This window comes from Notothenia rossii (genome assembly GCF_949606895.1).
Source record: "Notothenia rossii genome assembly, chromosome: 11".
Lineage (NCBI taxonomy): Eukaryota > Metazoa > Chordata > Actinopteri > Perciformes > Nototheniidae > Notothenia > Notothenia rossii.
The window spans coordinates 52,950,233-52,975,084 of record NC_136910.1 but is presented as its reverse complement, the minus strand read 5'-3'; the positions used below and the strand labels follow the sequence as shown (position 1 = coordinate 52,975,084).

The following is a 24,852-nucleotide window of genomic DNA, read 5'->3' as shown; positions in this document are numbered from 1 at the left end:
TCATTTCTACCTAAATAACTTATTTTCATGACTTGGAAAATGAAAAAGAGAACCAGATCCTTTTCCTGCCTCTTTCTTGCTGAATGTATTTTTGAGAAACACTTTAAAACACTGATCATGAATTTAATTGTCTTCCTACCTTGAAGATCATGTGTTCATTCATTAAATGTCTCATAGTGTAAGGAGTGAGATGCACAGGTCTTTTCTTTTCTTTATCATAAAGAAGGTCTAGGTGCTTTAAGAATATCAAATCCCGACGGCCCATATTCAGAAACTTTGCCTTTTTAAAAGAGCTGTCGTGCTGCCCTAAGGTTGGGATGTCACAAAGGTAGGGGGTTCAATCAAGAAAGTTTTAATTGGAAACAAGATGAGGTTATCTCACAGCACTGGCAGATTCTTTCCCAGCTTTGTGGCACTCAATTACAAACTAAAAGGATTCCATAAAAAATGTATTTCTTCGTGTTGCTCAGTGTCAAAGCCAGATCGTTTTTCTACTGGTACTGCCTCCCAGCAGCTTTTTGTTGAGCGGAGATGGTGGATTGTAGATGTTGAGCCTCAGCCCAGCTCTCCACTGACACGTGAAGATCTCTCATGTTGGGCCGGCAGTTTCTCTTTCCAAGGCTGGCTTCAAACAGGAAGGCAGAACATCTCCAAATGAAAAACATGATTGATGTCTGCTATTCATAGTGTTCATTCACACACACACACACACACACACACACACACACACACACACACACACACACACACACACACACACACACACACACACACACACACACACACACACACACACACACACACAAGGGGAGGAAGGTTGTTCTATTGAAATACAATTGGAAAATGCTTGCTTTTTATGTTACATTGACGTTTTGAAATAATTGTATACTTGATCCCTTTTTACAACTTCAAGTTTCAAGGCTTTTATTCTCATGTGTGCATAGCTACAGAGTAGTTATTACAATGAAACTCTTAAATAACTTATTTCTTACACTGTGTTAATGTACGCACCATTATACACTAAAGATTCCTTGTGTGTTTGAACCTACTTGCTGATATCATATTTTACGACTCATATCTGATCATTTCCCCTTTCCTCTCCGTCCTTTGTTCCTTACAGTCCATAAACGTGGCAAAGCGAAGAAAGGTAAAAACGACCTGATAGGAGGCGAGGAGGGGGACGATCCTTTTGCTGACATCTCCTCCGTCCGTAAGTCTTCTTATCCTTCGTCACCTGCACCCCACGTCCCACCTTCACATGCTATCTGTTCTGAAATATGGCAATATAAAAGCCACCATAAAAGCCTGTCTTTACAATGAACCGTGACTCTGCTCTCCATTTATCAGATGTAATGTCACTTGAACAGTACACATTTTTTTATGATATCTCACTCAAACGTAAAAAATGAACATTACAGAAGCAGATTCAGCTCCATTAAAGCTGTTTCTCCTGCAGCACAGGCAAACCACCTTGAGGGAAAATAAGTATAATTAACTTTTCTAATTAGACTGTTACATCCAAATGGCAGGAGAATCACCTGCAGCCTATTAGAATTATACTTTTTTTTAAATTAATGGATAAAGACAACATGTAATTGCCTGTCTGTGGGTTGGAAACGAGCAGAAGCATGGTAATTGAAACCATTTGGTTGCCTTCAATACTTTTTTCCTATAATCATAAGATTGTTTTCCGTTTTAAATTAAGTGCCGAGGGAATAGAGGTATGCTACAGTTACATTTAGTCTCCTTTCTTTTCGCACAAGATGCCTGCAGTCCTTCTCCACGGTACACATATATTAGGTGCACATTTTTTAATGAGCAGCTGCAAGAGAAATGGAAGTGTTCAGGTGATTTTACGCTTTGCTTTTGGTCCCCTTGGGGAGGTGTTGTTACTTTTATAAGTTAGAGTTTTGGCCACAAACATCTTTCAGTGCTTGTTAGCAGGTGTGAAATGATCTCTCCTCAACACATCACTATCTTATTATGCTTCTGTCTTTTAAACCATCTGCTCTAATTTCCTACAGCATAATTGCAAAGTAGCACAGTTGTTGCCCGAACTGTGCACACCAACAGGTGAAAAGTTGTGAACCACATGTTCTGTTTGTGTACGATAGATTTAACATCTACAATTGGAGAATCCGGTAGTGGTGGAAAGTAAATACGTACATTTAATCAAACACTGTTCTTAAATATATACAATTTTCACATGCTTGTACTTGACTTAAGCATTTCCATCCTGTCCTACTTTAAAGTTATGCTCTAACATGGATGGATTTGTTCACAACTAATTAACATTCACACACTGTTGTTCATGCCATTGGGAGTCAATGGCATGAACAGCGGTGTGTGAATGTGTGTGAATGTTAATTAGTTGTGAACAAATCCAATACAGTAAAAAATCTCTGTATTGAAATAGACTGCAACAAGTTTCTGATGTGTTGGCTGATGCTGCTAATTACAGTAACAGGAATAATACAAGGAAAACACACACAGTGATTCAGTGTGAAAGCTGTGAAACGGTGACACATAATTACCTACACATTTCCTCTCCCTCCAGCTCCTCCTGGCTCTCCGTTTGGTCGGGCCAGCGTGAAGAGCAGCGGTAAGATGGACAGCTCCTCGTACTTCCGGCGCAAAGAGAAGAGGATGCGCTTCTTCATCCGGCGCATGGTGAAGGCTCCGAGCTTCTACTGGATCGTTCTGTGTCTGGTGGGCTTGAACACTCTGTGCGTGGCCATCGTCCACTACGACCAGCCCGAGTGGCTCACCAGGGCCCTCTGTAAGTCACACACACAAACACACACTTATACTGCCTCACTTATTGATGCTGGTGGGCTGTAAACAGTTTCCTCTGTGCCTCTTGGAAACAGACGCAGCAGAGTTTATGTTCCTGGGTTTGTTCCTGACTGAGATGTCCTTGAAGATGTACGGCCTCGGAGTGAGGAATTATTTTCACTCCTCCTTTAACTGCTTTGATTTTGGGGTAAGTTACTATTCACTATGACTCAAAAGTAGATACACTGAACAAAAATATAAACGCAACACTTTTGTTTTTGCTCCCATTTTTCATGAGATGAACTCAAAGATCTAAAACATTTTCTATATACACAAAATAACCATTTCTCTCAAATATTGTTCACAAATCTGAAAAAATCTGTGATAGTGAGCACTTCTCCTTTGCCGAGATAATCCATCCCACCTCACAGGTGTGGCATATCAAGATGCTGATTAGACAGCATGATTATTGCACAGGTGTGCCTTAGGCTGGCCACAATAAAAAGCCACTCTGAAATGTGCAGTTTTGCTTTATTGGGGGGGTCTGGGGGGGTCCGAAAACCAGTCAGTATCTAGTGTGACCACCATTTGCCTCACGCAGTGCAACACATCTCCTTCGCATAGTTGATCAGGTTTTTGATTGTGGCCTGTGGAATGTTGGTCCACTCCTCTTCAATGGCTGTGCGAAGTTGCTGGATATTGGCAGGAACTGGAACACGCTGTCGTATACGCCGATCCAGAGCATCCCAAACATGCTCAATGGGTGACATGTTAGGGTTAGGGTTTAACCCTAACCCTAACATGTCACCCATGCTGGATGTGGAGGTCCTGGGCTGGTGTGGTTACACGTGGTCTGCGGTTGTGAGGCCGGTTGGAAGTACTGCCAAATTCTCTGAAACGCCTTTGGACACGGCTTATGGTAGAGAAATGAACATTCAATTCACGGGCAACAGCTCTGGTGGACATTCCTGCGGACAGCATGCCAATTGCACGCTCCCTCAAAACTTGCGACATCTGTGGCATTGTGCTGTGTGATAAAACGGAACATTTCAGAGTGGCCTTGTATTGTGGCCAGCCTAAGGCACACCTGTGCAATAATCATGGTGTCTAATCAGCATCTTGACATGTCACACCTGTGAGGTGGGATGGATTATCTCGGCAAAGGAGAAGTGCTCACTATCAAAGATTTTTTCAGATTTGTGAACAATATTTGAGAGAAATGGTTATTTTGTGTATATAGAAAATGTTTTAGATCTTTGAGTTCATCTCATGAAAAATGGGAGCAAAAACAAAAGCGTTGCATTTATATTTCTGTTCAGTGTAGTTAACGCAATAACAGCACGTGAAAACTTTATTCTTTGCTCTGTTGTCTAGGTGATTGTGGGAAGTATTTGCGAGGTGATCTGGGACATGATTAAACCCGGAGCATCGTTCGGTATCAGCGTGTTGAGAGCGCTGCGACTGCTCAGGATATTCAAAGTCACCAAGTGAGTTCAATTCGAAACTTCTTTTTCAAAAATACGTCCTTTAATTTCACCAAATTCTCTGTTATGATTACATACCCAAAGCATGTTCTGCATTTTGCACATTTCCAATCCTTATTCTGTTGTTTATCAGAATACACTTCTGTTTGCATTCCACAAAGCAAGATGGGAACTGGAGAACTGACATTCCCAAAAATATTTAAACACTTAAGTAGGGGTCAAACTTAATCAAAAACCCTGTCGATACTTTTTCCATAATGCCACCGCGCTGGCCAATAGAAAGAATGCAGGTTAATGGCATTTCCTCTTTGGCTTCACTTAACGGACCTGGATGTTGCCCTTTGAATGCAACACAGTGTATTCTTTCATTAGACATTCATTGGCTTGATTGTTTCTGTCACGATCTGTCTGTGTTATATGTGTTATGTTGTTTTTGTTTTGTCTAGATCTGTCTTTTGTTTCCTGTCTGTGTGTGTTCCCTCCTACCTGTTTACTTGATTGTGTGATTGATTTGTCTATGACCGTGTTCCTTGGTAGTGTTCTGTTTATTCCATTTTGCAACCTTGAAATAAAGGTATTTTCAGTTTTTTCTGCATTTGGGTCCTGCCTGCTTCACTCACCCTGACAGTTTCGTCTTTGAAAGCTCACACCTCCTTTTTGTATTGCTTTCTGTTTTACATGTTCTGTGATATGACTGATCACATCATAAGGGTTTTTGAAAAAGCTTATCCAGAGCTACAGAACACTTTGATACGACAGTTTTCACAGATTGTGTTTTGACATATGTAAAACCAGGGCAGTTAAAGTAAGAAAAAACTCTGGTTCTTGCGGTTATTTCACAAGACATTGTTCCTAATGACCTGGCAAGAAAACACATCTAAAATACAATGTCATTGGCTTAGAGATTTGTACGTTTACTTATTTTAAAGGCAATGCATTTTGGAGATACAAGGGTTTCTGTTGCACGATGCTGCACTTTTTATAAGAGCTGAAGTGTCCATTTTTTTCTCTCTGAACCGACAATCCTGTTAGAGTTCAATGGCAATCCTTTTATTTCATAGATTAGCTGTAATCCTGTGATTCACTGGAACTGGCAGCTGCGCACCCTGACGCATTGATTTGTTTTATGCCACCTACAGCTCATACTTATATTTGTTCCTCTCAAACCTCCTCAGTGTTTCTGTCTTGGTCTGTGTGTTCTTTCTCAACAAAAAAAGTCATTTATCCGTGTCTGCGTGTTTTCCGCTTCCTCTCAGATACTGGAACTCGCTGAGGAACCTCGTGGTCTCCCTTCTCAACTCCATGAAGTCCATCATCAGCTTGCTCTTCCTCCTCTTCCTCTTCATCGTGGTCTTTGCTCTGCTCGGCATGCAGCTCTTCGGAGGAATGTGAGTATTCTTTCTTTTCCCTCCTGTTTTCTGATCCCACTTTGTCTCGCTTTACATCACACACACACACACACACACACACACACACACACACACACACACACACACACACACACACACACACACACACACACACACACACACACACACACACACACACACACACACACACACACACACACACACACACACACACACACACACACACACACACACACACACACACACACACACACACACACACCTTCTCCATCTCTTCACCTGACCCTGCTGCTCTGTGTGTGATCCTTGGCCCTGCGTGGCGGCGGTGACAGACATGTTGCCGCAGCAGCAGGAGGCTGGCAGAGCAGCAGCAGCCACTGTGGCCCTTTGATACGGCTCTCAGCAGGGGCCCCGCGTCTCCTAATGGCAGGAACACCTCATGATTCTGGGCTGGCTGCAGATAATCAAAGGCCTGGCACCCAACCCCGTCTGACTCAACCCTGATAAAACCAACACTTTACATTCTGTCTCCTCACAACAACAGCCTTTATTTATTCAGGTTTTTGGCTCACAAGAAAATTATCCTTAACTTTATTTCTAAAAGCCCCCAAAAGGATAGTTTAGGCTTATTACAGTACGACTTGGGTCTTATTTTCCTCTCAGGTTTAAAACATTATAAACAAAAGGGAAACAGAGCAACACTGAAGTCCAATGGGACATGAGGCACAAGCAGGTGTTGTGAACAGCTTATCTAGATTACCTTCACCACTTTGGAAATACAACTGCAAGTGAGCACAGCTGAGACAATGTGAGTGGTCTCTCATTGAACAGTGAGACTGTGTGCACAGCTACGGTACATATCACGATGCTGATCCATAAAGCAGTGATGGATTCTTACAAAGGGGCATTTTGGCATTCAGTTGACATGTTACCTTTTGTTTTCTCTTACAAATGAGTTTGACTAGCTTGTTAGATTTGTGTACATGGTTTGAGTACAACCTGTCCTATCATATGACAGCATGTCTACAGTGCCTATCGGAGGTCTGCTGCAAATCTCAGGGAAACTTTGACGATATTCAACAAGCTTTGTACACTGGAAAATGAACGGGGAGCTCCAGGCTCCAAGTTTCTCTTTAGCTCAATAAGTATTTCAAATCTAAATTGGGAATTTACAGGATTTAAAGAATGGTCAAAAATGATTAGTTAAATACAGTTAATCCTACACTTCCCTTGATGCTATAATAATAATACATTTTTGTAGACCCTGTGTAAGATTTATTTTTTATTGTTCATTTAAAATAAGAAATAAGGTCTTGTGCACTTACTTCCCTTTCAGAGTTTTTGCTCAACAGAAAAAGCAGCATTGTTTTTTTTACATATCTTTATTTTATATTAACTTGCATTGCATTTGATAATGACGTAAATCTGAAGTAGAGGGAAGTCCTCAGGTATCATTACTCTTATATCATGATACCAAGATAAGGTTAGTGATTACAGGTAATTAGTGATTGTAGAGGATAACATTTTTAAAGGGACCCTCCCAATCCCCTGACTTCGTCTCCTGGGACTGACGGCCTTCACAAACACCACCACTGGATGTCTCTGAGGCAGAAGGCTGTTGTCATGGCGCCAAGCCTCACATCAGTCTGCACCATCATTAGCATCACATCAGACTCTGGAGATGGACACGTGTGAGATGGGTCTGACGTCAACATGGTGCTTTCAGACAGCCGAGCACACATTTTCACCTCAAAGTCTAAAAATATACAAAGCGTGTCAACGAATTTCATTTTCTTAAGATAGGAATCCAACAGGCAGTATTCTGTTATTTGGCTTGCAGATAATCTCATTGTTTAAATCGATACCAAAGGAAATCCATCCTTTTAATTGTTTGATAAAAAAAATTGTTTGATAAAAAAAAAGAAGGTATTTCAACCCTAAAAAGAAGATTAAAACACTTGTTAATAGTAAGAAATGCTTTGCACTATACCGACTGTATTTCTGGCTCAGAGATTACGTTCCTGCTCTCAAAACACCAAAAGTAATCTCCTGGTAAAATTCTGAGGACTGAAAGATAAACAGCTTGAGGCAGAGGAGCGTCTCCCCACTGAGACTCACAGGACATCACCGACTGTTTGGAGAAAATATGTGATAAGCTCAAACGGTCAGGATTTACTGTAATAGGAAGAGGGATTTCTTTTTTCCGTTCGCTGCTTTCTGCTTTCTGTTTTTCTTTTGTTGTTTGACTCTGACTTTGTCATTTACAGAAGAGATGGCATTTCATTTTTTCTCAACTTCAAACTAATTTCTGCACTCTATGGAACTTAAAAAATAATATCGATTTGAACCAGTTTATTGCAAAAAACCTCACAAATAAAACCACTATTTTTGTAAAAACCTTTGCAGTTTTCGGCCATTATAAGAATAACAACATCCTAGTCATTGCAATAAGACCCAGTGAGGAGTGACTAGTGACAGCCCTCACATACAGTACTGTATCCAATGAGCTGCCATTTGTATTCAACACTCCTCATATTGTAAAAGCCAGTTCTATTTCCTGCAGGATGTCTTACGTGATACATGTCACAGTTTCATCGCTCAGCAGTTTGATGTTGTTTGTTATTTTGTAAACCTGCTGCTGTTGCTGTAAGTATCAGATATGGGGGGGGGGGGGGGCACTTGCTGGTGGGGAGTTTGGCTTCACATGAATCTTGTTTTCAGCATTGATTTAATGAAGTCCCCGTGGATGATGTGCGGAAGCCAAGCAGCACGCTCCCAAACCCTATTATCAGAGTAAACAGAGGTCGGAGCACACAGGCGCAGCAGCTTCCACCGCCATCGACACTCCCCACACCGAGCCTGAGGAGGGGGAAATGAAAATGGAGAAAGTGATGGAGGGATGAGCTATGGGTATAGAGAGGGTTGGTTGATGGATGATGCAGTAATGGGAAGGAGAAAGACAAAGATAGAGGATGGAAGCATGGAGAGAGAGGGTGTTTCTCAATGTCGAGGACGCTTGCTTGGTAGCACATGTCTTCCGAGTCACTTCCTTCAGAAACGAGGCAAGAATCCTTCCTGGCATTCGGGAAACGAAGAGTGGAACAGGCGAGCAAGTGTGCGTCATATGAGAGGCCCCGCCTTAAATTTCCCGCCACAGATTTGGGGAAATTGGTCCGTGCGCAAAGCATTGTGGGGATTTTAAGACCGCGGAGTCTACACATGTGCAGCCTCGAAATTTCACGCTATGAAGTGCGCCGGGCTCGGTGGAATTCCAAGTATGCTGGACATTGGAACAGTACTTCGGCGGGACACGATGACGTAGTATGCTTGAAATAGTGGCTCTGGAGCAGCTTTACTCGACATTGAGAAACACCCTGAGACTACTGTATGATGACATACCAAGGGAGGGAAGGCTTATTGAATTAGTTGCCCCTCCCCCTCTAATCTCTTTCTTCCCCTGTCTCCCTTATGCACATATTAGGGCCACACCAGTACATGCTTTGGATATGGGGTGCTCAGTGGTTCATCACATGACCAATAGTATATAAATACCTGAACATTATAGCCAAGAGTAATAGTTGAACACCTCATTTCACAAGCTCACTCAATGTTCACTCAAATGGGAGCCAGCACGGGTGACAAAGTTACTTTGGTTACGTATCTTATATACTTCACCAGTTAAAGGTGGGGTAGGTGATTTTGGAGAAACCAGCTCGAGTGCGCTAGAACTTGAAAATACACAACCGGAAAAAATCTGCCACTTCCTTACAGAGCCCCTCCTCCAACACACACGAACGCGCACATGACCAATAAGGGCACGAGATAAGTTTGTGCACAGATGGAAGGCTGACAGGCAGGTAGGCCATCCAGTTATTTTAGCCGAGCCGGCTAAAATGATTGGTCGTGCTTTTTACAGCGCCACGGCTTCCACAGATAACGTTTTTTTAATAGATTTTTTTGTCAAAGCACTTCAGATATTCATTGCTATCGGGATGTTAAGAGCATTCCATGGAATATAACAAAAAGTGTATCTTGAGCCGGTTTCTCAAACTTACCTACCCCACCTTTAATGGTATGCAATTCAAATGACGAATAAACCTATTTTACGAAAACTTCATTATTATCTTTACCAAAGAGTTATGGTTAAGCCTCGAAATAACAAGGCCACAACTTCCTCTTGCTCTTGTTTACAGTTTGATTACAAATTGGAGTTAAGAGTGTAACATTGTTTTATGAGCCTGTTTACACAGTTAACAGTTTATTCTTTTTAAAACATCAGATTATAGCCAATGGAAACCAAGATTGGGCCAGTGCGTTTCACTTGTACTAAACACAAAGCTTCTCCCTACATTTAGCGAATGTCTGCCTGAACGTGATAATACCACTACGACTACAAACTGAAACCAAAGGGCTTCGAATACCAACATGTTGTCGTGTGTTTATTAAGACATACTGTCATCACAAAATGATCTGATCATCATTTTTGCCTGAAATCAGCCTCTAAATCTGAGATACATACATACTGTACAGTACATAAACAAACACACAAACACATATCACAGGATCTGCTCTGTTGAAGAGAAACCAGCTGTCATCTTTGCAGACACGGTAACTGTGGTAAATGTGCTCTACTCCGTCTTCTCCTTTTTACAGACCCTTCTTCTTCCTCTTTGCTCTCTTCCTTCGCGGGTTTTTTGTCCCAACACTTATTGTACACGTTTTACTCTGCTCTCTCTCCTCTGACTGCTTTGACCTATCACATGATTTGAATCATAAGGTTGTTCATAGAAGTGTGAAAGACATTTCATTCATTCCCTTCAGCAGAACAAAATATGACATTTCAATGAAAAATATAAACTTTTGAACCGATATTAAGGGCTTTTGGGGGTCAATATGTATATGAGAAGAAACACGTTAAAGAAACATTGCTGGGATATAAGCTCTTGCATGCACATTCTATAGAGAAAATTATAATTCACTCCTAATCAGTGTCTTCGTATTCAGCAGTGCTGTTGTGTTAAGCCAAAAAACCTACTGTCACTGTAGGACGTCTGTATGATACTCTATATAAACCCGCTTCACACACACAGCTGTAGTTTTCATTGAAACTCTTGAAGTAAAGTTGTTTTTGTTTTGTCTTTTGAGGCTAGCAACTCTGCGGGGCACATCCAGGCAACTTTGATTATCTTTTCAACTGAAAGCACATCTTCTTCTGTGGTGGTGAAGCAAGGAGACACTTAAATACCCAGATCCTTACAGCCAACATTCTCAGTATTATGAATACATGACTTCTTTAAATGACAGTTAAAAAATGTACTCAATCTGGGTATCAACTACATTTGCTCAATATATTCGATGTTCATACTCCCTGTAAGTCTTTTGACGTGCTGCATCGCAGTTTCTTCACTTTTAGCATGTGACACATGTCACATTGTGCATCCCTGAGCTGCAGAGGCAGTGTGTTTGGGACTTGAACGTTTGAGCTGTGGCCCCCTGGGGACTAGTGTTTCCTGCTGCTGCTACATGTTTCACTCCCTGTCCTTCTGTCTCATCCATTATCAATACAAAACAACTTGTTTCATCTATGAATACTCTAGTCACCACCTGAAGCTGTAAAGTATTCTGGAGGAAAATTCTCCTATGCCTATGTGTCACTTCTTTTGAAGGACTGATTTGATATAGACCTTTTTGGAGCACATTTTGTTTTCATTTCCTGAGTATGTAACTGTTTGGTTTGGCTCAACGTAATCTCAAAGTTTAGGGTATAAACGTACAGCCTTGATTGTTAAAGAATACCCCAATTTGGGTCTTCTTGTTGTGCTTTCCACTAGTTTTGATCGTGTTACTTAAAGAGGATTATCCTAAGATTAAACCCAGTAGTAACTAATGAGAGTAATGATGTTCTTACTATGATTCTTTCAGGTTTAACTTTGAAGAAGAGACCCCAACCACCAACTTTGATACGTTTGCAGCAGCCATCCTCACTGTGTTCCAGGTACACACACACACACACACACACACACACACACACACACACACACACACACACACACACACACACACACACACACTTACTTACAAATGAGGTGCACTTAATATCATCAACATTAACGGTAGAACGTTGACTTTATGGAAAACGAAGGATTGTTATCAGGCATTTTAATTAGAGGGAATGACTGGTCTGTGTACCTTCTGTCCCCTAATGAGCTCGTTGATAATCCTTCAATTAGTCTGGGCTCGTAACCCTTCACTTTGTAAAGTAATTTAATTCTACTCTGTGAGATTTGCACAGAACTACGGCGTCACTTTAGATCTCTTGTCTTCCTCAGATTCTGACGGGCGAGGACTGGAACGCTGTGATGTACCACGGCATCGAATCACATGGGGGCGTACATGGGGGCATGTTCTCCTCAGTCTACTTCATCGTCCTCACGCTCTTTGGAAACTGTATCCTCTATGACATATTAAACTGAAGAGTGTTAGAGTCAGAAGGAGCAGGATCAACATGTGGAAATGCTTTTAGGTTAAATATTGTGTTCATTATTCCAGGTGTGATCAGCAGGTAAATAGTGTCAATCAACATCACACCTAAAATAAAGCGAATGTTTAAGAACTTTTAATAATCATACCTTAGATTCTTGTAACTCAGTTAGTATTAGTAACTTAGTGGGAATGTTCAATGGTTCTGGGACACGTCCTTAAAGTTTAAAGCTCTGGTTATTGGTAGCTTTCTTATGATATACGTGAATTTAGAGACCAAAGCCTCCACAGTCACATGCATTCCGGGGGCCAGAGCGGGCGACGTTGAGGCGCATCTTAAACTGCTGGCTAAAAATAAATGTAAATACATTAGGATTGTTATTCACGTCAGTGGTAATGATGTTCGTTTAAGCCTATCAGAATGCACCAAAGTTAATGTGGCGTCGGTGTGTAGTTATGCTAAAACAATGTCGGACACCGTAATGTTCTCTGGTCCCCTCCCCAATCTGATCAATGACGACATGTATAGCCGCATGTCATCATTTCAGCGCTGGTTGTCTTGGTGGTGCCCAGCACACGATGTGGGCTTCGTGAATAATTGGGCAGCCTTCTGGGGAAAACCTGGTCTGATTAAGAGAGACGGCATTCAAACTACTTTGGAAGGTGCAAATTTCATTTCGGCAAACATTGAGACTGGAAAACCCTACTGAAAGCTTCTGTGTTTATTACACACCTTTTACAAACCATAAAGAAACAACATAGCATAATTTTTGGTTTATCAGTTGTGGAGTTGTAAACCCTCTTTCTTGGGAAAAGCATAACAATAATCATTATATCGGCCAGTGAGGACTGATACTAATTACTAATTGCTGATATGCTCAATAAAAATGGACCCTCAATTGCAGATGTGGAATAACCCTGCTTGTTTCCCAAATATCGGGCCAACAGGCGAACTGACGGATTTATCAAATAACAATTTTTAGGCCCTTTTCATTACAGGATATACACTGTCTGTGCTTTCTCCTGAGTCCTGTTGTTCAGACACCCTACTGAATGTGTTCTTGGCTATCGCTGTCGATAACCTCGCAAATGCACAGGAGCTGACTAAGGTAGTCCCGGTCTTACTCTATAAAGGTTGTCTTTTAGGACCAATGAAAAATACAGATTAATATAAAAATGTGGTAGTTATTCTTTCTACTTCACAGTGAAACATGTCAAAAAGGCACCTGAGAAAAGCCTTACAGGATATTAACAGGTTGTACAAGGATGATTTAATGTCTCTGTTTGCATTGGCTGAAGGATGAGGAGCAGCAGGAGCAGGCAGCCAATAAGAAGCTGGCCTTGCAGAAAGCTATGGAGGTGAAGGAAGTCAGCCCCATGTCAGCAGCCAACATCTCAATCTCTGCGTAAGTGTCCAAGAATCTCTCTCCTCTGACAGCAGCTGTGTTCCCCCGCGCTGGAGATAAAAGTCCCTTTGTCTTCCTGCTCGTTGTCTTTTTGTCTTTTCTTCCTTCACACTCTAACATTTCTGTGTGTCTGATGTTCTTTCTCCTGATGTATTCCCACTAAGGGAGTGCTCCTGATGTGTTGTCTACTTTCTTCAATATTTGCTTCAACCAACAATATGTTAGTTTGCAACAGCAGTTTATTTCACACATTTTGTTTCCCCTTAAAGAAAAAAATATCATCAAACACATTTTGTATTAGGTTTTCATCCAAACACTTCTTTAGTGGCAACATGTCATTCAAGTAATGTTAAACTACCAGAGAGAAAAATATAAAAGTAAATTTATTTCAAGTTAGAAGTTCCCATCTCCTATTATATGATAATTACATACCCAGACAGCGACTGTCATTCAAAACCTTTGACCCGCCCGCCCACCCACCCACGACATGTCTGTGATTGACAGGTATGGGGGGGGGGTCAACTCAAATTATGTGCGCTCCCAAATTTCGACTATTTTTAGGGCCTAGATGAACACTAAAATGAAGAGTCAGTCAGGAGGAAGCAGCCGTTGAAAAGGAGCTTAATCTGCGATTTATAGCTGCAATATATATATAATGCTAGAGGCTAAAATATGTTGATGTTTAATTCCCATCTGTTCTGTTAATGTGAGGGGAAAAACCTTATAGTGAACCACATAGATTTTATTGCGAGGTAAATACTCTGAGCAATTTGTGAGATGTGCAGTTCAGCACATCCATCTATTCATTTAATTAAGTGAAATCATCGATTCACACTCGCTCCTTAATTGCTGTCCTCCTCAGTCAGAAACAGGTCATTAGACTGTACTCGGTGATCAGGAGCCGGATGAGCTGCAGAAGTTCAAACACAGCATCGTTCTAACGCATGTGTTAAGTGGAGTTTTACACAATGCTATATCAAAAGAGGTCGTACAACTTAAACTACTTCCTATTAGAAGATTACCCTGTGACTGAGGCATTATAACGGTGGTGATAAAAACTCATGACGGCCATTTAATGGGGTGATAACATTCAAAATGGTTGACTGACAATTGACTAAGGACATTTCTAGGGTTTATTGGTGCAACCTGATTAAGTTAATCCCTAGTTTGGAACCAACTAGTAGATACAAAAAGCGCAAAGAACATTACGTTCAAACTTCTGTTATGGCCCCCGAAGAGCTTTGCATGTGTCATTCCCTCAATGTTCTCCTTTCAAAATCTATCTCTCTTTTAAAAACGACATACTTGCCAACTATAAAACAACATATCAAATACGTATTTTGCACCCCTAGCTCTGTCAAAAAGTTCATTTTCCCTCTCACTGTCATTACTGTTGTTATGTGGTCCTGTGCATTACCCCCAGTTAACTGAATATTTTCATTTGTAAACTAAACACTTTTGTCAGTAAGCTCATACACAACGGCTTTGATTGTAAGTGAACTGTTGAATGTACATGCTGTCGTGGGGTTTCATTACAAAACAACTACAGCCTTTTTTTAAATGAAAAACCCTATAAAGATGATTTAACAATGTAAATGTATTTTTTTCCAGTCAGTAACTCTCTTTTCTTGTTTTGGAATGAAACTCCTGACATGTTTCCAGTTATAGTTTTTTTTGTCATTATTGAAATATCTCTACTGACGAACATGCTTCTGTTGTTTGTGTTATTGCCGTATTTGCACAGTTAGTTGTTGACTGTGAGACGAGAGGGGCCAGGTGGACAGACTGAGCGTCCACCTGGCCCCCTCGGATTTGTGTCTCATTATTCTTTTGTTTTTTGTTCTGCATGTACAGTTTTGTAAAGCAAAATCGAGATGCAATCTCTCGCAGGTCGTCCATCAACAGCATTCAGTCAGCGTGAGTTATCACTCTCCGTTACAATTTTCTCCTCTATTCTCCTTTCCTTGGATGCTCTCCTCCCCTCTTCTGCTTGTTTCCTCTCCATGTATCCAACTCCTCTTCTGTCCTCTCCTTTCTTGTGATCATCTGATTTATCTCCATTTCAATCAATCCTACATCTTGATACTAACCTCTCCTTGCCTCCTCTCCTCTCTTCTCCTTTTCCTCGGGACTCTCATAAAACTTAAAATCTTCCTTTCTGGTAAAATGAAATGTACGATAATTATACAAACCATCACAAAAGGCCTCAGAGAGCAGAAACACACAGTAACATGCACAATGACAACACGTGTGAAGCTCTGAGGCCAGTCTGAGTGTCACTTTAAGTGAACTTGCTGATGCATAAACCCACTCTGGCTTTAACCAACCATTGTGTACTTAGTTGATGGCTGCAGCTCCTCAGTTTGGCGCCTACAGTAATCCATCTTCCGCTCTGTGCTCTCTGGTGTGAATAATTTGTATATAAATGTTTTATTTCTCTAAGCGTTGCCATCCCAGAAGGCAGTTTGAGATTTCCAGTCTGTTTGTAATCGTAGACCCCGGGACGGCACTTTTAAAGAAGAAATGAGCAGAGGCTAAGATTGCGCTCTCCTGCCCGGCGATCTGATGTCTCAATCGATTAAAGTGCACCATGGGACGCTTATTTAACAAAGAAGTCTTACTAGAAGTCCCTGTGATTTCTTTGACATTGCCCTTCGTGTGTGTTTGTCAGTGTGTGCATGTGCTTTAATATATCTCAACAAAACTCCCCCTGCTCCTGCAGTGTTTCATCCCTCACTTTCCTTTCTGTGATCTTTCAACACTGTGTGTGGATACCTGTCCTTTGTCCTATGTGTCTTCTGTCTGTCCTTTAGGAGTTATTCTGTCTACTACTCTCCTGCCCGACGAATCATGAGGTACAGGTGACCAGATGGAACAGAGTTAACTAACCCATAAAGCCCCATTTTAATAAATCATACTGCGTGGAAACAGTGTGCAATGTCTTCATATAGCATGGAAATAAACATGGACACCACAACAGATTTTTTTATAGCTTGTTTCAGGTCTTGTTAAGGAAAGAAAGTCATATCTCACCCATTAGAGACGTGTATATCCTCGTTCTTCTCAACCAGGAATCAGCTTGTTAAAGACTACATGCCAGGAATGACCTTTACTCATAGCATGTGGGTCATACAGTCATGAGTCAAACTGAATTTAAACACTATGTCTGTTACATTTTACTTGCATGCCAGATTAGCAAGGTTTGCTAAATGACCAAAGAACTTATTCCATTTTTAGTTAAGAAAATAAAAAACTGTTTCCTTAAAGGTGGGGTGGGTAATTTTGGAGAAACCAGCTCGAGTGCGCTAGAATTAGAAAATACACAACCGGAAGAAATCTGCTACTTCCTTACAGAGCCCCTCCTCCAACACACGAACGCGCACATGACCAATGGGGGCACGAGATAAGTTTGTGCACAGATGGAAGGCTGACAGACAGCGCTACGGCTTCCACGGATGAATTTTTTTTAATGGATTTTTTGTCAAAGCACTTCAGATATTCATTGCTATCGGGATGTTAAGAGTATTCCATGGAATATAACAAAAAGTGTATCTCGAGCCGGTTTCTCAAACTTACCTACCCCACCTTTAACACTAGGCATACTAAAGCAGCCTGGTCTCCTAAAAATGATGTTCATTTACTCCTTTTGACTGACTTGGTGTAAGGGAAACAAAGACATGAAGTAGTTTTCATTTGTGCCGACATACTTATTTGTAATTCTTCACACAGCCTCAGACAGCTGGTTTCAGATTTGTTCTGACACGTTTTTCCTGATAATGGACATTTTGATATGCCCCGAAATGATTTGGCTCATTGACACTATCTCTCACTGATTAAGTTATTATAATGAGAATTGTCATGGGACATTGTGGCCCTGTTAAAGCGTAGGTTCTTATTTATTCAAGACTGATGAGATACAACGCTGTTATTGTTCCTCTTCTTCGTAGTGATCGCAAAGAATTCCCTAAAAAAATGGCTTGATACATTTTTATTATTACAAATGGGGACCAAAACAAAGTCATGGGACAGTCAGTTGAACATAATTGAATGGGCATGTTTAGTATTTGGTATGGAGAGTACAGTATTCCCTCTGCTGTGGCTGAGCAAGCACCAGGCTGTGTGGAACAAAAGGGAAGAGTCACTTTGGAAGATACCTACTCGATTTGTTTAACATCCATTATGTATATCTTTAATTTCCTGCTAAATATGCTTTTCTTAAGTATGGAACAAGCTTTAAGCTGTTGTATGCTTCTGATTTAGTTCTGCAAAGCCTATTTTGTGTCAATTGTAGTCATTCAAACAAGTCCAAAGTAGCCCTGAAAACCTCTTTGCTGAAAATACTTGCAATGGAATTGGTCATTTCCCTTTTCCCTGCCCAAAGTAGCAATTCATTTGTAGTAGAACAACATGGACACCACAGACAGGGTAACGAGCAAAGCTGGAACCCAATTACTTCATCAAGGTAAACCATGGATTCATTTAGATAGTACTGTATATACTGGTAAAAAGTTTATCCCAGTGCATTAAATTCACTTGTACTGCCTGCATCAAAGACTTGAGCATGTAACATCCCTCAGCAATAAGCTAACTGTACCATCTAAGGCGTTGGTTTATTCAAACTATACTTATGTTGCTATAAAGGATACTTTCTCCCTGAAGCATGGTAAGTGAAAGCTTTACCATAGTGAACATTCGTGCTGACGCATCCATAGACCACCTGGTGTCTGCTTCATTTCTTACTTTACTTATTTAAAGACTAGAATTAGATAAAGACATGTAAATGTAGTGTTATTCGTAGAAGACCGTGTGGCTATCGATGAAACAGTGGATCGTGATGTTCACCCATTGAAAAATAACTCATTAAGCAGAGAAAATATATAGTTGTAAGTAATATGTAATTGTTTTTTCATCTCCCATAATTCTTTTCTGTTGGATGATCCCTGTTTGCAGTAAGGAGCAGCTGCGCTCAGCAAAGTCCATGTCAGTGTGGGAGCAGAGGACCAACCAGCTGAGGAAACACAACATGAGGACGAGCAGCGAGGCTCTGTTCAACGAGCTGGACCCTGAGGAGCGCCTGCAGCTGGCCTCCGCCCTCCACCTGCACCCCGACATGATGACTCACCTGGACCGGCCGCTCGTGGTGGAGGCCAAGAACGGCGACAAACCCTGCAGGTCTCCAGACGGAGGACGCGAAGAGACGGGGGAATTCAGGCACGACGGGATGGGAGAAAACCAAACTCACTCCAGGAGGCACCACCGGCACCGCGAGAGGAACGGGGAGGGCAGGGATGGAGGGGAAGGCCACGGAGGGAGGCACCACACCCACCACAGCCGGAGCAGAGACCACAACGGGGACAGAGAGAGGAGAGGGGACAGCAGCCACAGCCACGACGAAGGAGGACAGGGACACCGGCACAACCACCAGGCCGGCTCCCCTGAGGAGGACAACAAAGAGTTCAGAGGAGGAGAAGAGAGAGGACACCGCCACCATCATTCCAATCGTTCACCCAAAGAGGGGAACGGGGTGATAGCCAACGGAGCACAGGGAGAGCACAGGGGGAAGGGGGGAGGAGGAGGGGAGAGTAACGGAGAGAGACGGGGACGCTGCTCTCGGATGGTCAGAGCGCACTCTACTCTCGATGGAGACGACTGTAAGAGGAACAAGAATGGATTCAAAGGTCACAGGTAAGACTGCAGACATTAAACTCTATAAGTATTCATTATTGGATATGCAATTAAAAACTATACAGAGGCCATGCTACATCCTGACTGTCCTAAACTATTCACAATTATTAAAGATACAGTTACAGTCCTACATTAAAGACATTAGACGGCATTTTTGCACTTCTGGTTCCATTGTTTTGTAGCCAATGGATTTTCAATGGGTGTTTTGTAAGAGACCTGAAATTAGGTCTGTGGTAAATACAAGTGCAAGAGATTTACATGTGTTATACTACGACATAAAATATGCCAGTAATGACACCACTCCTGAATTCTAAAGCATTTGGGTGTCTTACAAAATGTGTTTGCTAACACACTGACCCTGCCCAAAGGTTCATAGATGTGCATTTGCTGACTCTGTAGAGCAGGGATGGGCAACTTGGATGGTGGTGGGGGCTACATAATGTATGTACTGGCCACCAGGGGGCCGCAGATTCATTTAGAACACACACACACACACACACACACACACACACACAAATTCCATGTATTGTATGTAATTATTAACAAATATACGAAGTCTGACATCTTCATTGACATTTTACAATCTTTCAGGGAACATCCTCTAATAAGCTCACTAAACAAATATCAGTTCACAGAAATGTTATTACATTTTTACAAGTGGCATGTTTGTAGTGAACAGGTTATTTAACAGTGAAATACAACTATTTTAAACTATTGGAAGGCACGGAAAATGTGTGTGCATTGAGATGAACCATTAAGATGACATAAACATGAAGTCATGAACACTAACCCAGACATTTGTCTAACTTGAACCTAAGACACTTGTAGCCTGTCTCTGCATTCCCCTTATTCCACAATAAAGGGAATGTCAACACAGACACCTGTCAACCCGCACTCTGCTGTTCCTCAGCGCCGCTCCCCCTCCCTCCCGCTGAAATCATGAATGAAAAGCGTATAGTAATTAGGGCTGCACGATTTTGGGAAAAATCTAATTGCGATTTTTCTGACAGATATTGCGATTCGATTTGCGATATTTGTTTTTAAGCGACCCAGCGGAAGTTTATTGTAAAATGCGGCCATAACTCCGGCTAGGAAGGTCGTATCAACATGCTCCCGTCTCTAGCACCCCCGCAGCCCGAGCTATGAGTGAAAGAACTAAACTTACATGAAACTTCCGTTGGGTTGCTTTAAAGTCAAGCTTCAGTTTCAGATTCACCCTGTAAGAGAAACATGTGATGGAGCATGACTAACCTGACTCAGATGGTTTGTTTCACCAAACCATCTAGGAGAGCTCCATTGGAAGCCATTTGGAAAGGGCAGGCACTTTCAAAAATACTTGGCAGGTGATTGGATCAATCTGTCTATCACCTTCTATCATGGGCCACTTCTGATTGGTTAACAATGGCTGGTGCATGTGGAGCACAGCACTTCTGATTGGTGTGGATGAATGACACACAAGAGAGAAAAGAAAAAAAGAAATCGCAGGCTTTGCAATTCGATAATCGCATCTTTTCAAATCGCGATTTCAATTTAAAATCGATTAATCGCTCAGCCCTAGTAGTAATCATATATAACATGACAGGGTCCGCGAGAGTTGGTTTTCATCTGATTTCAAATAAACAAAGTCTTGGTTTTTAGAATATTAAACTTGTTTCGCCAAATTCAGATGATAAATACAACTTTTAAGCTTGTAAAGGCAAAATTACAATCGGTAACTTAACGTCACAGCAGGCATAACAACAGCCGGTGTTTCTTGTGAGTGTTTCCCCGGGAAACAAACACAATACACACAAACGCGTCACAGATTATTTTGCGGTATTTGGCTGCCGAATGAAATCATGTACGCAGCTCGCGACGTAACTAGGAGTCTAGTGGACGGTATCAGTACTACAAGCCCCCTGGCCGCCATTTGCCCATCCCTGCTGTAGAGGTTTAGGCCCCAATCTGCATTTTCATGGTCTTTTTTGAAAAAGCATGTGAGATCGACATATTGTGACATATTGACACAGTTATGAACACCAGCTAGGAGTTGTTGTGTTTGGTGGTATAGTTCTTGTCTAGCGTTAGCTTTTGACTTAAGGCGGTAGCATTTTCAAAAGTAATACAATTGTCAGTGGAATGAGCTCCCCATTGAAATCAGGACAGCAGAAAGCTTACACATCTTCCGGCGCAGACTAAAAACTCATCTCTTTCGACTCCACTTCGAGCGATAGAACTATTAACAAAGCACTTGTATACTAATAAAGGACTGGCTTATCTAAAGCCAGTTGAGTAGCACTTGAAATGTTTTAGCTCTATGAAACCTGATGTACTTATATGATTCTGTTTTTTTCAAGTTTGTACTTTGTTGGTCGAATGCACTTATTGTAAGTCGCTTTGAATAAAAGCGTCAGTTAAATGCAATGTAATGTCTTTTGTTTCTGAAGATGATCTGGCTTAACAAAAAGACCAAGTATCATAAACTTATAAACATAAGCTTATTTTCTTTGATGATTTAAAGCCAAGGGTTTCTTTTAAAAAATACGTCCTCCTTGCAGCCCTGAAGAGCTCTTATCCGAACAACAGCACTGTTTTTGTATTATAACTTGGTTCTTGTTTTATACTCTTCAAATTGTACACACTACATTTTTTTGCTGCTCTAATACTTTGCTTGCAAAAGCAGAAGCACTAATGCACCGTGTTAGTAAATGGAGAATTTATTATTTTAGAGTGTTTCATTACCATACAAAGTACAGCATTACACATCCAGAATACAAACTGAAAAGCATTGCTTGCATCCCTTTGCATCTGTTGGCTGATCCGGAAGCATCACATTTCTCTTAACTTTCCACGCAGTTTAATTTCTGAATACATTTAAAGTTAGAAACCAGACGTACAGTTGCAGAGTCTTGCATCATTTTATATCTTCTTGGTCTGTTTTGAATATTTGTTCATGGTGTATAGGCATAACAGCTGCATGTCATAATATCATCCAAACACTCGCTTCAGCGCTCTGTTTTGTGTCTGGCTCGGCTTACTTAATTCTAGTGGATCTTTTAGGCAGGAAACATATATTCTAAGACACTAAATACAATTCCACTACCATATAATAGTGTGTTTGGTAGCATTTCTAGTCTAGCAGCATAGATCCTATCCCAGGAGGACAGAGAAACGTTATCGAACGAGTCTAATTTGGCACGAAGCTTTGAGAACCCTGTGAGCAGAGTGTAATGAAGCCTGTGATACATGGACACACATCTCTCTCCCCAGGGACAGGCAGCCGGATGCTGAGGACGACGGCCTGGCCTCCAGTCCTCTGCAGCCCATGCGCAGTAACCTGAGTCTTGGAGAGAAGCAGGAGGATGCCGACAACCAGAAGAACTCCACCAGGGCCAGCCAAGCCGGCCTCAACAGCAACACCATCGTCATCCCCGTCACCATCACTGCCCCGCCCGGAGAGACCACCATCATACCCAGTGAGTACACAGGGGGAAGAGAGGTTGCAAAGGTTGATGAAAATAATCCACAGACCACTCGGTGTTTGCTTCATTTCTAACTAGAATTAGATAAATACTTGTAAATGAAGTGTTATTCGTAGAAGATCGTGTGGCTATGGATGAAACAGTCGATCGTTGTGTTCACCCATTGTAAAAAGAACTCATTAAGCAGAAATAATAATAATAACAACTAATCATTTTGGACGTTACTTGCATCTGTTATGAGGTTAAAACATTTTATTATAATGTTTCCACCAGTCATCAATTTACAGCAGTGTCATTAGGGGTAATTAAGGCTAATTAAGAATATCGCCACGGCTTCAGAACTCAGCAGAAGAAAAAGTTAAAGTTAAATACTAGAGGAGTCATAGCCCAATTTTTATCACTATGGAGGACGGCATACTTTATGAATCCTGAAAGGGGAATATTTATTTTGCAATGTAATACTCTGTTTACTTAGACTAACATTTGAAAACCATGCTACTGTACTTTGGCACTGCAATGCTTTGAGTTCAATGCTCGGCACAGTAACATGATCGTAAGGACAATGTTTACATGCTAATGCTAAATAATCATAATGGTTACCATGGTTACCATCTTAGCCTAGTGCCTATTTGCTAATGAACTCTATCAATAGGTAGACATGACGCAGATGAGAATGCCATTATTGTCTAGTAACTCCAGTTTCTAATTATATAAAAATGCTATATATTTGTATGGGGACTTTGTAATAGCAGCTTTATGAGTAGAGTAAGTTCATTTTCGTAAGCAGCTTTTATGATAAACCAAGATTTTCAGATTTTTCATGCCTCGTAAGTGAATTATATTTCAATAAAACTACACAGACCATAAGCCTGGAATTTGTATCCATATTTTAATTGTTCTAATGTTTGTGCTGCTTTGAGCTGATGATTGTGTTTATCTTTCCACACTAGTGAACAATATCGACTGCGACAGCTTCTTATTCAGCGATGAGAAGAAAGACCTGGAGGATGAGGAGGCGGCTAATGGGCCTCGGCAGATCCTTCCCTACAGCTCCATGTTCGTTTTTGGGCAAACTAACCCGTAAGTGTAGCTACAAGTGACTGAGAGCAGTTATGTGGAATAAGATTGATAGCTTGGGTTAAATTAAGGATACAAAGTTACACGAATTATTAGGATTTTACCATGTAGAGTGGGTCAAATGAGTTAACAGCACCTAGTGAATCCAAAGATGATAACCAAAATTATGTAATCCCCGCCCTCACTTTGTTAAAACAGTCCCTTTAAAATGTATAGAATTAAACATACACACTTTCAACACATTCAACCTCTTTTCAATGAGGAACATATCAGACTCACTTTCATTACTTTCATATCTGGACTTGAACATAGCACTTGTTTATGAGTAGGAGTCTGGAGCGTTGCCATTGGCCAGCAGGAGGCGTGGGAACTTGGTGGACTGACCCCCCTATCTAATAAAAGTTGTTATCAGGATGTGGAATCTTTTCTCTCTGGTAGTGGGGGAACACAGCCGGTGCAGCAGATTGAGCATCACCAGAGAGATCAAATTGAGCTTAACTCTAAATGCAGCGCGGCTCTGGAAAGTCCTGGCTTGACTCTTCTATTTTCTGAGATGTGTGTTGTGACACTCCTGAGACTGCAGCTCACCAACTGTGTGTTTCCCTAAAAAAACAATATGGCCTTCTCTAGTCTCTTTTGTTCAAACCAAATGCAAAGCAAATGTTTGCCTTGTATTACTTGTGTGAATATTTTATTTTGCAACTCTTGAATAATCGCCCTTAACAGCCAATGGAAGGACAGCTTACGCTTAATGCTATTGGTTTGTAGTCAATTAAAACCTTGAATCAATTAACAAATATTGTCCATACTTTTTTCCTTTTTCTGTAACATACTGACACTGAATTGTAAAGCTGCAATTTTGAGGATTGACCATTACGAAATTCACGTTATTAAGGTACAAGAATAACGAAGTTCAAAAGATCAACCATCGACTTCATAGTTATACTGTCATACTGTAGAACTGCTGCACACAACAGGAGTTTTATGTTGGTTTTACAGGGGTTTGCATCGTACCATATATTCAAGTCTGTAGGTGCGAATCTAGGTCCTACGTAGCCAGAACATCTGGTAGTCCACAAGTTCAATAACCTCTGTAAGAACTTTTCCCAGGTTC

The 24,852-nt window shown here is 41.2% G+C and overlaps 1 protein-coding gene across 1 annotated transcript in view; it reads left to right on the top strand.

The window, feature by feature from the left end:
• cacna1bb (calcium channel, voltage-dependent, N type, alpha 1B subunit, b) overlaps positions 1-24,852 on the top strand; it is a 163,862-nt gene that overhangs the window by 86,318 nt on the left and 52,692 nt on the right. The window contains exons 11-23 of the mRNA XM_079659968.1: positions 1,121-1,210; positions 2,558-2,779; positions 2,871-2,983; positions 4,150-4,262; positions 5,516-5,647; positions 11,552-11,624; positions 11,959-12,076; positions 13,151-13,218; positions 13,409-13,515; positions 15,370-15,432; positions 18,466-19,200; positions 22,450-22,655; positions 23,612-23,741. Of these exons, the coding sequence (XP_079516094.1) occupies positions 1,121-1,210; positions 2,558-2,779; positions 2,871-2,983; positions 4,150-4,262; positions 5,516-5,647; positions 11,552-11,624; positions 11,959-12,076; positions 13,151-13,218; positions 13,409-13,515; positions 15,370-15,432; positions 18,466-19,200; positions 22,450-22,655; positions 23,612-23,741 (2,170 nt within the window). The remainder of the gene's footprint in view (positions 1-1,120; positions 1,211-2,557; positions 2,780-2,870; positions 2,984-4,149; positions 4,263-5,515; positions 5,648-11,551; positions 11,625-11,958; positions 12,077-13,150; positions 13,219-13,408; positions 13,516-15,369; positions 15,433-18,465; positions 19,201-22,449; positions 22,656-23,611; positions 23,742-24,852) is intronic.